Source organism: Phascolarctos cinereus, unplaced genomic scaffold (genome assembly GCF_003287225.1).
Source record: "Phascolarctos cinereus isolate Bilbo 61053 unplaced genomic scaffold, phaCin_HiC Scaffold_4;HRSCAF=312, whole genome shotgun sequence".
NCBI lineage: Eukaryota > Metazoa > Chordata > Mammalia > Diprotodontia > Phascolarctidae > Phascolarctos > Phascolarctos cinereus.
The window spans coordinates 84,538,865-84,554,174 of record NW_027555847.1 but is presented as its reverse complement, the minus strand read 5'-3'; the positions used below and the strand labels follow the sequence as shown (position 1 = coordinate 84,554,174).

At 39.9% G+C, this 15,310-nt stretch overlaps 1 protein-coding gene across 1 annotated transcript in view; it reads right to left on the bottom strand.

The window, feature by feature from the left end:
- Positions 1-2,823: 2,823 nt before the first annotated feature.
- Positions 2,824-15,310, bottom strand: part of DCAF1 (DDB1 and CUL4 associated factor 1) — a 117,770-nt gene continuing 105,283 nt past the window's right edge. The window contains 3 exon segments of the mRNA XM_078152345.1: positions 2,824-3,894; positions 8,513-8,765; positions 12,213-12,221. Of these exon segments, the coding sequence (XP_078008471.1) occupies positions 3,836-3,894; positions 8,513-8,765; positions 12,213-12,221 (321 nt within the window). The 3' untranslated portion in view covers positions 2,824-3,835.

Sequence of the window (15,310 nt, the reverse complement as noted above, 5' to 3'; positions counted from 1 at the left end):
GTTTAACCAGACTCATGGACTGTTAGAGCTAGCTGGGTCTTTAGGCATCTTACTGGATGTAAATAGACCCTGAGCAGGGATGTGGTTTTGCCCCCATCCTTTTGGTCAGGAGCAAAGACATATAAAATCTCCCCTAAGGTGGTTAAGGCCACCCTACAATGGAGTAACATTTTTAAGCAATACCTGAAGCCTTAGGTTTAGGACCAGAAGCACACAGATAGCCTACAGACAAGAAGTGGTTAGTACCTCCAGGCAGTTCAAGGAAAGGTTTACCAAACGAGAGTGTGACCTGGAATTTGCTTGATGCTGCAGAACTTGCCATTTCCTGCTTATATTATCATCTAGATTAAAGAGCTTGGTTCCCAGAGTAGTGCTTCCCAGCACTGGAGTCAGATCCTAATGAACTGAAGTCGGCCATTCTACTCTTCCTTCCCAGGGTCAGAGTGGTACCTGCCATACTTCTAACTGCCCTCGGCTGCGCATACACAAAAGCCCTTTAGCTCTTTCCCCTGTCTCCACACCTATGTCTTAGTCCCACCAGTGGTCCCTCTGGGCAGCACCCTGGATATTATCAGTGCCCATATTTAGAACCTAACCCTAGAGGCCTATCTTGCTACTACAAAGAAATTGGTAATGTCAACTCAAGATTTTTTTTTAAAAAGTTTACTACTTATATGGAATCTACAAATATGTATTCTCTTTTAGGGTAGTTTAGATTGGTGGCCTTAAGTCTTTGGTAATCTAGACAACCTAAGGAAGAGGCAGGAAGGTGTTTATTCAGTCCTTCCCAGGGGTGTATAACTCTAGGGGCTGTAACCAAGTCAACCAAACCCAGGTTTCCTGATGGGAGTCATTGCCTCTCATTTCCCATCCCCACAGGATCTGTTTCCAAGTTTCATTTAGCCAGCCACATTTCAGAGACACAGTTAAGTCCTATGGTTGGCTGAAGGAACCTTACAGGATTTCACAGAGTTGTAATCCCAGAACTTAATTAGATGTAGAAGGAACCTTAGAAATCATATACACCAATCCCCTTGTTTCACATCTGAGGAAATGGTCTGAGAGAGGAAGATAACTTCGTCAAAGTAACACACTGATTTAGGAGTAATGCCAAGTCTAGAACTCAAGTCTGACTCCTAAATGCAATAAAACTTTATTTAAAAATGCCAAAGCCATTCTTTGCTCCCTGACCACATGCAAACAGGCAGCAGACTGGATCTGGCTCACAGACTGTATTTCCTGACTCCTGGAACTTAAGTGTCTTACCTTTCTTTGTATCCCCAGCACTTAACACAGTGCCTGACACATTTACTAGATGTTAACTGACCCAAGTGACTAAATCGGGAATATGATTTTTATGCTGCCTTTGATCAGGGACAGAAGTTGGATAAGGTGCCCTCCCAGGTTGAGTTAGTAACCAACTCCTATTTTAGGCATAAGGAAGATATAGCTAGTGTCTCAGCATTTCTATCCTCTTGGGAATCAGAACATATTTGTATAGTATGGGCCTGATAATATATCCTAGGCTGATAAGCCTATCACCATCCAGCTATCTGAATTATCATTTAACTTTAAAACCTTTTCCCATAACCCTAACCAGGAGTGGGGAACCTGCAACCTCAAGGCCACATGTGGTCTAGGTCCTCGGATGTGACCTTTTGACTGAGTCCAAGTTTTACAGAACAACTTTTATTAAGAGGAGTTGTTCTGTGAAGTTGGATTCAGTCAAAGGGCTGCCCTTGAGTGCTACATGTGGCCATGAGGCAAGTTCCCCACTCTTGGGTCTATCACCACCCCCACAACATAAGTGAGTTGAGGTAGGAGCTTAGAAGCTGTTGCTATAGTAGAATCAAGAAATGCTTAGGACCGGTGGCCCTCACTATAGAATTCAGGGTGGTGGTGATCCTCTTCAAGGACAGGGAAAGGGTTTGGACATGTGATTTCATTAGTATGGGGAACTCTTGGAGGAGGAAATCCTCTCTCTCTCTAACAAAGCAAGTTGGCACCTCTCTGCAATTGGTAGGCTTAAGACAGTTACCTAATGCATTAAGAAGTTAAATGACTTGCCTAGAGTCAGCCAGGATGTGTCGTTGTCAGAATCTGAATCCAGGTCTTTTCTTGGTTCTAAGGCCATTTCCCTATCTACTTCACCATATGTCCACTACCTCAGTATCTCTTCAAACTTTTACTTTGTCTCCTAAGAACAAAGCAGCCATGGTTGAAAGGGAAAGAATTACCCTTTTTCAATAGTTCCATCCATCTTCTGGTAAGGCTAATCCTATTCCTTCTTTCCAAACATCCTTTTTTCAAAGGTACCCTTAGCTCCTCCTCTCCCTCATTCCCACCTGTGCAGCTGGACACTGACTGTGGCCCAAGTGATCAGGCAGAGGCTCTAAAGCTTTGTTGTCTAACGCTTCAGAATTCACCAATTACAACTCCCTTTCCCAGGAGCCCTATTCTCCTTTCCACCTCCTAGGGAATTCGGCTGACACCAATTCTGCCATATCTATGACCTACTTTCTTGAATCCAAAGCATGGAAGGGTTGAGGGGGACCAGCCCATACTACATCCAACCTAAGAAGCAGCTATCTAAAAAGACAGATACCTCCACCCCACCCCATCCCCACCCCACATGGAAATGGCAGAGTGGATCTGGCTAGAATGACTCAGCTCTTTGCTTCAATGCAGTTCTTGAGGGGAGAGCCCGCAGAGTTTTACCGCATTGTTACTGCTACTGTCCCTAGAGGACTGAAGAAATCTGTCTATATTGGGAGGGAAGGGACTCACCTACTGCTGGAAAAAAGAGAATAGGTAAAGGCCATAAACAAAGACAGACTTGTAGTTTATTTTGTATTTTTTTTAAATAAATACACTTTACATTAAAGAAAAAGGCCTTTGATTTGTAATTTCCACACAGAAGAAAGGGGAAAAAAAAGATTAAAAAAAAAACTGAATCACGAAGAAAAATAGAGGGAGTGAACTTATATCACAAGTTCCCTCATCTCCACAAAACCAGTATCCACAATGACCAAAATGCTAGGACTTGCTCCTGCCTGCCATTCTGTAAGGGTGGGTGAATGAATGTGTGCATATACATGGCAAACAGCAGTCAATGTCTGCCTTCCTCCCCAGCTCTGGCACGAAGGCACCTCAAGTCAAGGAAAAAAACACCAACATCCTGACAGCATGAGGCAACAAAACTTTTTTTTTTTTAAAAATCATATATTATATTTATAATAAAATAGTCTTAATCCTTATCAATTTAAGAAACCACGATTTTCCTTTTCATTTTAAATACTTGTGTAAAAACGCCTCTTTATATTGATCTTTGGGCATCACTTTTTCCCAAAGGAAATGAAGCTTAGGGGACAAGGTACCCGGTGGATATAAGTTCACACCCTCTTTGCTATAAACACCTGCAATTTTTTTTTTTTTGCTTTTATATAAAACTATTTCTTGTTCTTTAGTAAAGAACTTTATACAAAGAAAATATATTGTGAAATATCCCCAGAGAAGTGGGGCTTTTCCTTAAGGAAAGATTTGTCCATCCTGGAGGAAGTGGGGAAAAGAAGGCAGAAAAAGGGCCTAACCCCTGATCTCTTTATTAAATGGCCACTGTTGGGCACAACTGATTCTCTGCTTAAGCCAAAACCCTCCAAGCTTGAAGCCTACAGGTTGTCAAAAAGCAGCTATCCCTGGGAGAGGGACAGCGACAGGGATGGGAGAGAGGGGAGAAGAGGTGTCAGGGAGGCTTGTTTTGAATTCGCTGCTCATTTGGTCTCCTGCCTGCCAGGAATAGAATTTCTTCAGTGGGCATCCATATGATGATCGCTCCTCACTCATTCAAAGATAAGATGATGTCGTCTTCCAAATCGGAGTTATCTGAGCTATCAGCTGGAAAAGTAAGAGAAGAAAAAGGGAGGTAAAGAGGAGGTTATGTGTTGAACTTACAAGAAGTGTTCAGAACGTACTGTGCTCTACCTTTATTCTCCCTGAGTGGGTCAATTATCATTTTCAAGAAAGGAGAAAACATACCAATTAGCTCCTTAGTGTCGGCAGCTGCAAGCACATCTGTTGCTGGCAACCATATCCTACCCTGGGAAATCTCAGCTCAGTGTTCTTTAAGAAGGTCCAAGGCAGTTTAACCTTTTTTTGCTCTTAGGAACACTTCTGCTGCCTGAAAGAACCTATCCAGCCAAAGGGAACTTCAATCCAAGTAAAAAGAAGATACTCAGTGGTCCCAGAAGAAATCACCACCTACAGCTTTAGCAGGTGTCTATGCTGTATAGCCCTGGCCCTAAAATCAGGCCTACTGCAGGGCTTCATGTCACAGAGCTGCAGCCAAGCTCAAGGGATCCTAACACTCCTACCGTGAGTTCAAAGGATGGAGAACAAGAAAAGTCACTCCATATAGTATTGTTAAGACAGAAGATGTGAGACCTACATAGGGGCCCTCCCACCTTAGTGCTACTTGGGCAAAGAGGGCAAATTTTCACAGCTCCGTGTAAGTTGAATCCCACCTTGGTTTCTCATTTAGTCACTTCATTCCCACTTCCTAGAGATTCTGGACTAGAAATGGGGGCTCTCAGTAGGGAGGCTCTGGTTTGAAGGAACTTGGATATTTTCCCCTAAACTTCTCAGACTCCCCTATGATCCAACATTCATCAAATCTTGTTCTGCTATAGAAAGTCTCAGATACACACCATCAGTGTGCCTCTTCATTACCAGCACCACCTTCTAGAGAAAGATGGCCTGTACAGACTTCCAACTATAAACCCTGTGGGAACATCAGCTACCTATGTAGGGTTAGCCATCTCACAGCAATGCCAAAGGAGAGGCTATTTTGAAACTCAAGGTAGGAGTCTGACTTCCTCGTGACTTGCTCCTACTCTCAACAAAACAGGTCTAAGGCCCACCTAGAACACACCACTGAGAATCTTTTATGGATATAAAGCTCTGATAACCTGCTTCATTATGTCCCTTCCCCCTCGCATCTGCCAGGCTATACTAATGCCCTCTTATATAACACTGATTGGAAATGCAAGGAGCCAGATTTGATTCTCTCAGCTGCCTCTACATTTCTGAGGCCTAAATGGCCATTCAAAAGGGGGTCATCATGTATTATTCGAAGTCAAGCAGGACAGAGAGGAAAAAGCCTGCCTCTTGTTTCAGCACTCTTCTTGGCTGTTCACAAAACAGAAAGCATGTCAATGAATGAGAAAACGAAAATTTTCAATAAGTCCTGTAATTCCTACTAAAGGGAATGGGTTAACCAAAGATAAATGGCTTCTCATCTTAGCTACATGACTAGCAAAAGCTTATTCTCTCCTCAACAAGTATAAAGCCTCCAAAAGGGTAAACATCAGGTACCATCCTCTGGGAAGTTTTATTCTTCAGATTTTTTTCTGGTACTAGAGTTACCACCTTTATGGAAATTACAGATAAAACAAAACATTTTCCCAAACGTCACTTCCAAGAAGAAGACATACTGTGATGGAAGAAGTAGACAATCAAGCTCTTGAGCGAGGCTAGACCAGAAGGCAAAAGTAACTGCCCCTGGGGTCAGAGGAGTCACAATCAAGCAAAGGGGACAGGAAGCAAAGATCTCCTGAGAGTTAAGAAAACAAGGAAGGAAGATCAGAGAATAAAGTCCTGGAATTACTGGAGTAAATCAATAATGGCATCTAATCTCATCAATATGCTAAAGCTTTTCTCCAGCAGTCTAAAAGAGGGATGCCAGGAAGCTGGGGGCTCCAAGAAGAGAAAGGAGGCCAACATAGCCTGGTAATAACCCCATGTGTACCTAAGTACTTGACCTTCTTCCCCACAGCCCTAGAGATGTCCAAAGACACAGCCGGAAATGAGGGTATACTAAATGGACCGGGAAAATTTGTTCCAAAGAACTGGACCCAACAGTGGAAAGTGACACCTGACCATCAGCCTCAGCTACATGCACGAGCACCAAGAAAAGGCAATTAAGGGAATTCACATAGCCATAATCCTTCTTAAGCTAGGTTCAAAAAGTTGATCCAACTTTTGGTATAAAAGTGGATGCTGAAAAATTATGTAAGAAGATTGGCTTTCAAGAACACTACTGTTGACAGGTCTCTTGTGTCTTACGTTTCTTAAGGGAAATGAGAAATACCCAAAGCTAAGGGAACTCTGATAGTAAAGATACTTTGCAAATACAATGTTATATAAATACTTTGCCAGACCTCCTCGCCATCACTCCTATCAATATAACTCAAGCTATAGGACTTCCTTCCTATTTATTTAGCCTGTGCTACTGTTTTTTTTTTAAAGCATAGACTGGGGATGCTTGGCAGCATGCACCAAACCAAATACTTAGAAAAGTCCTCTTAGGGCACTGCAAAGTCTTAGAAAACCTGTTGACCCTAAGTAAGCAAACAAATTCACCTAACAGACCAGATTAGCTAGAATATAGGATAACAGGACAATAGCAATGCCCAAGCCTCATCCCCTGAAAACAGGACATCTGTAGCTTAAGATTCTGTTGTCAGCGCCATGACAACTTTGAAAACCAAAGTGGACTAACCACAGCCTGCATTTGCTCTCAAACTCCAGCTAAGACTCATGACATAGTCTGGGTTATTCTCTATGCTCACTACAAACTCTTTTCTCCATCTTACCACCCCAACTTTCCCCTCCCCCCAGCACCCAGCAGAGTCATCATTTAAGCTTCTTCTTAGTTCTACACCAGAAGCTTTCCCCCTCTCAGTAACCTAAGTACTGTGCCTATAGATATGACTTGGGAAAAAATAGTTGCCAAATCTAAAATGCTTGGTGTTCTGGTGGCTAGAACAGGAAGTTATTTTACAAGCCAAACCCAAATTTTGGCGGCCTTGCATTCAAACTAAAAAATTAAAAAATGAAAGCAGTACTCACTTGCATTAGCTGGCACCACCACGAGCTGGACTTTACTCTCCGCCACGGCTGCTTGCCACCCTTTTTAATGTGCCTCACTAATCCCTTGTCATTTAAGTGAATTAAAAATTGAACATGTCGATACAGCTTGTACCCCATGCCCAATTATTAAGCATAATAAAAATGTTTAATAAAATCTGTTACCCCCACTTTTTACATTGATTGCACTGGTATGTTTTATCCACCCCTTACTCCCTGAACAAACCAAAAACCTTCTGCTGAACAGGAACCCTTCCTGGGACAAGGCAAAAGTCTCTCCAGAGTACTGCCCTATCTCCTGGGCTGTCCTACTATCTCAGTCTCCAAGTGCAGGAAACAGAAGCTGATAAACAGCTCTCTCCCCTCTCTCAATAGGACAGATGGAGTTATAGTCCCCAGCTCCTCCCCCGAAAAGAGTTTCCTTAAAACAGCAACAGAAAGAAGGGCTCATGGAAGTGGCTACACAGAAGCCAGTCTCCTCTAAGTTGGTTTTAGACTCTGATCAGAATCAGCAAGATTTATCCCAGAAAAATGTTCTTACATCACGGTTTAAAGGGAATGCCTGAATTATACCTCCAACTAAATAATTTCCTCCCCTCTCTCCCCACCACCTTCCCCACCACCACCAAACCCATCCATTATAAAAACAGGTCAACTATGGCGAGGCTTGGCTTTAATTAGGTCTGTGTTGTGTCCTCTTCTCTCTGGACATAATACCTACCACCTTTAAAAGTGCTGACTGGACTATATATAAGAAAACCCGCTGGAGATCATAGGGGTTATTTCCCCAAAATTCATGAGTTTGGCCACAGATGGGCAGTGAAGCACTACAACGAAACAGAAGAACAGCATGAATGAATCCGCCAGTGATGCACACATCTTACCGAGGGGCTGGTGAGCAGCCTAAATGGGAGCCTGCCCTAAATGAGTGTCGACAGTTCAGCTAACTTGTAAAAATGATCTTATTTTACATCATTAGCTGGCTTTTACAGGACTCCTGAGCAAAGACAAGGGACAACCCTATCTCAGATGCCTATAGGGCCACCCAGTTTGGTTCTAAGGGGAAATTTACTACCTAAGGCTTTGTTGACTTATTCATCACAAGGAAGAGGAGGAAGAGGAAGAGGCAAAGGAAGAAGAAATGCTAAGCAGAAGGGAAAGAAAGGAGGAGAGAGAATGTGCCCCACCACTTCTAAGAGGGAGGAGCCAACAGCAGAGAGGAAAAGGACAACACAATGGACTCTATCACTTTATCTCTTTAGAAATGAATAAATGTTCAGGAGAGCTTCTTCTGACGAATTCAGATGTGCCCCTCAGATGGAACAAACAACTAAATTTTTTCCATCTGATTTAGGAAGTTTAGTCCTCTGAAGGTAAGGGATCATGGCCAGTTGGTTACACAGTTTAGGTGGTGAGATAGCAAATGAACACAGATGCTGACTTTGCCTTTCCTCCATGGGAAATGTACGGTTAGCAGCTGAGGGCAGAGCAAAGAAGACACGTTTGACTCTCCATCTGGGTTGGCATGTAGGAATAAATACTCTCTGATGCTTCCTAGGATCAGAGTGATGGTCCTGTCTATACTTACTGTCTCCCAGTATCAATTCAACTTCCTCATCAGCATCAGAGTCTTCATCTTCCCCTTCATCTCCTTCTTCAAGCAAGTTAGCCAGCTCTTCATCTGAAGGAGAGAAGTCATTATCACCATCCTCGCCAGCGTTCTCATTGTTTTCATCCTCCTCCAACTCTGCCTCCAGCAGCTGATCAGTGTCAAGTTCATCAAGGTCATCTGTGTCATCATCATCTTCATCATCATCTTCTTCCTCCTGTTCTTCTTCCTCCTGCAGAGAAGACAGTAGGTCCATTAGGACAAATGCCTCAAAACCAAACATATGGCAGACGCGTCAGCTTTAGCTTTTCCCAAACAGGTGGTGTGTGAGGGATAGGAGAATTACCTGGGAAGTAACTTACTACCAATTCCGATGCATTTCAGGGTTAGTACTAGTTTAAAATATCAGACTGATAGCTCTGAGATATACAAGCCATGCCTACCCAAAGAAGAGCATAGCACAGAAAGGACATATCTTCTCTAAAGGACTTTGAGTTCAAAGCATTAGGCTGCTTTATCCAGCAAGTTCAATCTCTATTCAACCTTCAGCAGTTTACCTAAAATTCCCCAACAAGGTATTAACAGTTATGCAAAAATCTAGTCATAAGTCAAGAGAGAATTCACTTCATCATTCATTCCTCTCCTGCCTTAGCCAAAGCAGGAAAAAAAAAATTCAAATATGAATCATTTAAATAGGAACAGGACAAGTTTCTTTCAATAATCAAGTAAATTCTGCTTTTTTAAGCTGAGAAAACACAAGCCAGTTAAAGACAAATCAGTACTTAAATTCATCTTCTCAAGATCACACTGCATTTTCAACATCCTAGTCTTGATCTTTTTCATTGTTAGGACATGATGCAGCTATAATATCCCCATTATTCTTAACATAAAAACAAGAGAACAAATTCTTTCATAACTGCAATGCAGGGGAACAAACCCTGAGTGATAATATAATTCAACACACAAGGCTTCACTTTCTTCAGCAATCAACCACAATGTGCTAAACTGTTCATATATTTCTCCCAAGACCTTTTCAGAGACAGAACAGGTACTAGGAAATGAATCGAATGTTTTGCTCCCAATTCCCAAGGCTTTGAAAATTCTACAACCTGTCATTTGTTACCAAGTTTAACTTTGCACAGGAATGTAAATAAACTCCCAGTCCTGGGGCTGGCTCAAATACCCATTACCAAAATGTAATAGCAAAGAGATCCTAATCTCTACTGCAACTTGCATTCAATATGATTCTTAATAATTGGCCCCCCAAAACACAAGTAAAGTGGGGAATGTAACAAACAAGTTCCAAATAAGAAAACAAGAAAATTATAATATCCATCAATTATTTTTAAAACCCCACAAATATCTCTGACCTTCCTTCATCAAATTAGAATTTACTAGCTTGGTTAATTGCTTTCCTGGTGCCTACAATAATGTCTGAACTACGAATGACTTAGAATTGCCAATTGTTACTATGAACTCACAGATCTTTAGAAGTAACACAATGGGTAGAATAAAACCACAACACTAGGAAGTATAACGTTCTCACATGAAGAGAAAAGAAAGGTAGCACATGTAAAACTGAAGCACCTAGTTTACTATGGGGCCAGTTTGAGGTCTACAGCACTGAGTATTGAACACAAAATGAAACCACTGCACCTGTGGGTTATCAATAAACATTAACTAAATTGAAGTGAATCAAGAGTAAGAAAAGTCAAATCACTGCAAAAACACTGAATAGTTAATACTGACACAAGCAAAATGATCAAAACTTAAGGAAAAATGAGTCCTTTGCAATGTCAAAAGAAAAAAACAACAGCCACCACACACAGACCGGATTACAACCGATGGAAAAGCAGTCATCTTTGCTGACATATTTTTATGGCCTTTACCAGCATTTACTGTATCATCATAATAAACAGTTGGTACGAAAGGCAAGCATATACAAAAGGACAACTTTTGGTTCTCTGGTGTTTATGCACTAGATAGAATATTTATCAGCTTTTCAAAATCTCAAGTTAGATGAGAATATACAAAGTTAGAGCAAAATGTTAACTCAAGCAGCTCAGTAAGATACATGCTTCTAGGTCTTAACACCTCACAAAATGTTATTATTACCTTCGATTAGCCGGGAAAACTGGGTAAGGAGAAATTCACAAACCTTTAGTTAAGGCCTATCTCCTAAAAGTAATTCTGAAAAGGTCCTAGCTTTGCAAACAAAACTCCAAATTCACAAGTCCTGAACTTGGGTGGAAATGAGGCAAGGGTCTACCTGGGCCTACAACAATTCTACAAATCCAACTTTTCATTTCATATTCCTGTATTTGAACTAATTCTACACATAGCCATCAAAGAAGATCCAGGGAACACTGCTATAATTATAAGAAAAGTAGGTAAGAGGAATGCATGGAAATCTGCCTGATTAAAAGGAGAACTTGTTGCTTTATCAATAAAACTCAAGTGTTTAAACAACCAATACTAGTTTATTTTCTTTTTCTAAAAATTATTTCTAACATTCATTACTAGTTTATTTTCTATAATATCCTACATGGATATGACTATTATGAATCAAACTCTTCTACGGCCAAAGTACTCTTATAAATACTTCATCTAACTTACCTAGAAAATTAATAGAAAGATTCCAGGAGAATCCTTCTTGTTTTAAGCAGCAAAGTAATCCAGCTTTCACGGTTAAGTATCAAGGTTTTTAGTGAGGGACTGACAAAATGGCCAAAAAGAAAAAGTGGCATCCAGGTTTCCCCCCTACCCTCAGCCCACCCCTGAGTGAAACAAGATTATCTCTTTAGTGGCTTGGGAATAGGATTATTACATAAATACTTTGTATCTACTGCCAGTTCTAAATTCAATTCTTGGGAATAACTATTAATGATCAGTAAACTATAAAAATGTCAGCTATTATTAATGTGTATATGCTTAAATCATTCAACAAAATGTTACATTTTTCTTAATATCTAAGAGAATGCAAGCCTGTTTTGGCATTGTCTTCAGATCTACTTTAACTTTTCTTCCTTAATGATAAATTTTCACCATATTTGATGTCTACCCCATCCAGACACTTGCTATCCTTTAACTAAGAGGTTCCTTCTTCTCTAATAAAGAGGCCTTCTGGGTAGAAGTATTTTCCTTCAAGAACAGAATAGATTGCAACAACTTATAGTTGATGGAGATAATCAAGCCTTATTTTATGATAAAGCTTTTTCTTTGGATGACCACAGCATCTATTTCTAATGAGACCATTCAAAACTCTTCTCTCTGAAAACAAAATAGCTACTTTTCCAACAGAAGTAGCATTAACCATGTTTTTCCAGGCAAATCAAGCCATTGAACAAGTTTAACAGAGTAACTTGTCTTAACAACTGGAACAAGGATGAGACGATTTTTTCACATGTAATTCACACCTGACCCTCGTATCTTAACCCAGCCAGATTGTCTTTTTCAAAATAAAAATTCTGTTCCATACACTTTCTGTAATATTTACTTCTGGGTGTCAAGCCCCCTCAAAAGTTGTCTTTTCATGAGAGGTCTAAATATCTGCATTTCCCTCCCCTCCCCCAGTAATGTCTAACACTCATACATTTAAGTAATTTTACCAGGAAATTTGGGCCTATCAGAAACAATATATTCAACTATGGCTATTATTGATAGGAGTAAAGAATCTTACCATCCGCTTCTATGCAGTCAGAGGACACATGGACGGACACAATACAGGAAACACAGCATACAATGTGTCATAGATTCCAAAATGGAGTGGAGAAAAGATAGAGTTATTCTCTTGTTGAGGTTTAATTTACAAAAAATATGTTTAACAATAATTAGATGACTTCTGCTTGATGATTCTTCAAAATGCCTAAATCTTATGGGCAGCAAATATCTAGCCCTCTTACCTTATTAAGTATATCACTTTCTATAGAGATGTACTACTTAAAGAACAATATTTTAATTTTAAACTTTTATTTGTTTTCACTAAATGTCAATGTCAAAATTACTGACTTGACTATGAAACAGTTATTATAGTCTCTATTAGATTTAATCAAGATAGTAATTTGCTTATTTATGTTTCAATCAAATTACCTTTCAGGTTTGTAGGCATATGACCCTGGGATAACCTATGCCTTGCTGATTCGAAATTAAAACTGTGAACATCTTCTCATGTATAATGAGAAAACAGCACTAGCTTATTCCATCCTGTTGGGGTTAAGTCACTTTGAGGTTCAACTCATTAAATTTTAAAGGAATCTAAAGTGAGTGGAGAAAGATAAACATTAAAATATAGTGTTGTTTTTCTGGTCTTTTCATCTTATCAGACTGCAAAGGGGCCACTCACACTTGACATTATTTTAGTAAGGTGAGCATGCAAAGAGAGATCACTCAAACCTCCAATTCCTGTGCCATAGAAAATGAACAAATGTTCAAGGTCAAATTACTAACATCTGAGAAGATGAGAGCACAAAATTTTTCATATTTCATAAAAAAACAAAAATTGTATAGTAAATGATCCATATGAAAACAACCAGCCTAGAGCTATTAAATACAGCACAAAGGCATACCAATCATAAATGAAACAGAAAAAGAGATCAAAGACTCAGGAAGTGGCAAGATTATGGCCAAAGAAGAGCAAAGAAATGTGATGAAGCAGCAACCACTCCACAAATTCCCATGACTGCAAATGTGACTCAATCAAACCCAAGTTATAAAGTAGCTTTATTCAAAATATATACCCTCATATCCCACCCCCCCCACACATATCTGCTGTTTGAGTCATAAATCAAAGGGCAAGAAAGTAAAGGGTTTAGAGGGGTATGAGAAGTTCACCATCAAGGTACGATTTCAGAACTGGACTTTAGATTAAAGTCTACTCTTAGCAACATTTCCCAGGAAAAGAGAAGAGTACTAAACAGGAAATACTGCAAAGGACCTAATTCAGTGACATCATTTTATCTGCCATCTATAACCCAAAGAAATCTCAAATGACATTTAAGAAATCTGATGACCGATTATCAAGACAATAGATAATATGTAGAAAGTATTCATAAAATGCTGTGGTGATAATAATTGCTAACATTTACATAGCACCTACTATGTGCCAGCATGCTTTTACAATTATTATCTCATTTGAGCCTCACAACAACCACGGGAAGTAGGTGCTGTTACTGTCCCCATTTTACAAATGAGGAAACTGAGGCAAACAGAGGTTAACAGTAAGTGTCTGAGGCTGAATTTGAATTCAGGTCTTCCTGAGTCCAGGCCCAGCATCCTGGGTAATATGGCACCATACTAGCTGCCTTACTAATGATAATAGAACTATGCCACCCCATCAGATTCACGCAACATAAGATTTCACAAAATTAAGGTGACTCACCTCCAACAATGACTGCCTGAAGGTAGTCATGCCATAACATTTGGTGTCTTCGAAGCCTTCCAGAACTATAAAGCACTTAGAGAAGCTCACTTGTTCAGAGTTTGACACCCTAGAAGGTTGCCAGCCTCAGAGCACCTACCTCCCCTTCCCTATATTCTCTTCCTAATCCAAGACATCAGAACTCCTCATCAGTTCACTCCTTTGAGTATTCCCTAAGAATAGTTAAATATCTCACTGTAAAAGAATGAATTCATCAGCCCCTTTCTCCTCTTCTCCATCCCCTCCCTGCCTCTGAGCCTTGAAAAGAAAGCTGGGGTAGAGTGGTGAGAGAAAGAAAACAAAACTCTAACTTTCACTCACCAATGTGTCCCAATCTATCACGAAGCACTCTAGTCCCAAAGGCTTCTAAGACAGTACTCTTTGATTCCGCTGGCTTCCTCTCCCACCCTAATATTTTATATGATCTCTCCTCCCACTTTTGTAAAAGGACAACAATTTTATGGAAAGGTAATTTTCATATCACCTTTGAAATACATATGAGGATGGAAGGAGGGGAGACTTGTTTTTTGTTTTTTTTTAATCAAAGAACTGCAACCTCCTGGAGCTTCGGGTTGGTCTTTCCATTCTGGAAAGCAATTTTGAACTATGCTCAAAAAAGTGACCAAACTAGGTATATCCTTTGACTGACACCCCAAAGAAATTAAAGAAGGAGGAAAAGGAATCATATGTATAAAAATATTTACAGCTACTCTTTATGTGATAGCAAAGAATTGGAAACTAAGGGGGTGTCCATAATTGGGAAATGGCTGAACAAATTTGGTATACAACTATAATGAAATACTATGGTGCTGTAAGAAATAATGAACGGGATGGTTTCAGAGAAACCTGGGAAGACTTGTATGAACTTATAAAGACTGAAGTGAAAAGAACCAGGAGAACAATTTATATAATAACATCACTGTAAAGATAAATAGCTTTAAAAGACTTAAGAACTCTATTCAACACAATGAGCAACCATGATCTCAGAGGACCAATGACTGAAGCATGCTACCCACTTCCTCACAATCAATCAATAAACATTTAAGTGCCTACCACTGTGTTAAGTGCTGACAGAGAAGTGATAAGACTCAGGGTGCAGAATGAGACACATATTTTTTTAGACATGGCCAATGCAGAAATCTGTTTTGCTTTAGAATGTACGCTTGTTAAAAGGGTTTTGCTATTCATTGTTCTTTTAAATGGGGGTAGGATGAAAGACGTGAAAGAAAACAGATTTTTGTTCATCGAAAAAAAATTTAATAAGCACTACAGCCTTCAAAAACATACTACTGAAATTATAATAATTAGCCAGAGTAGTTAAAGACTTCTAACTATGTATAGAGAGGGAAGATGGGAGAGGG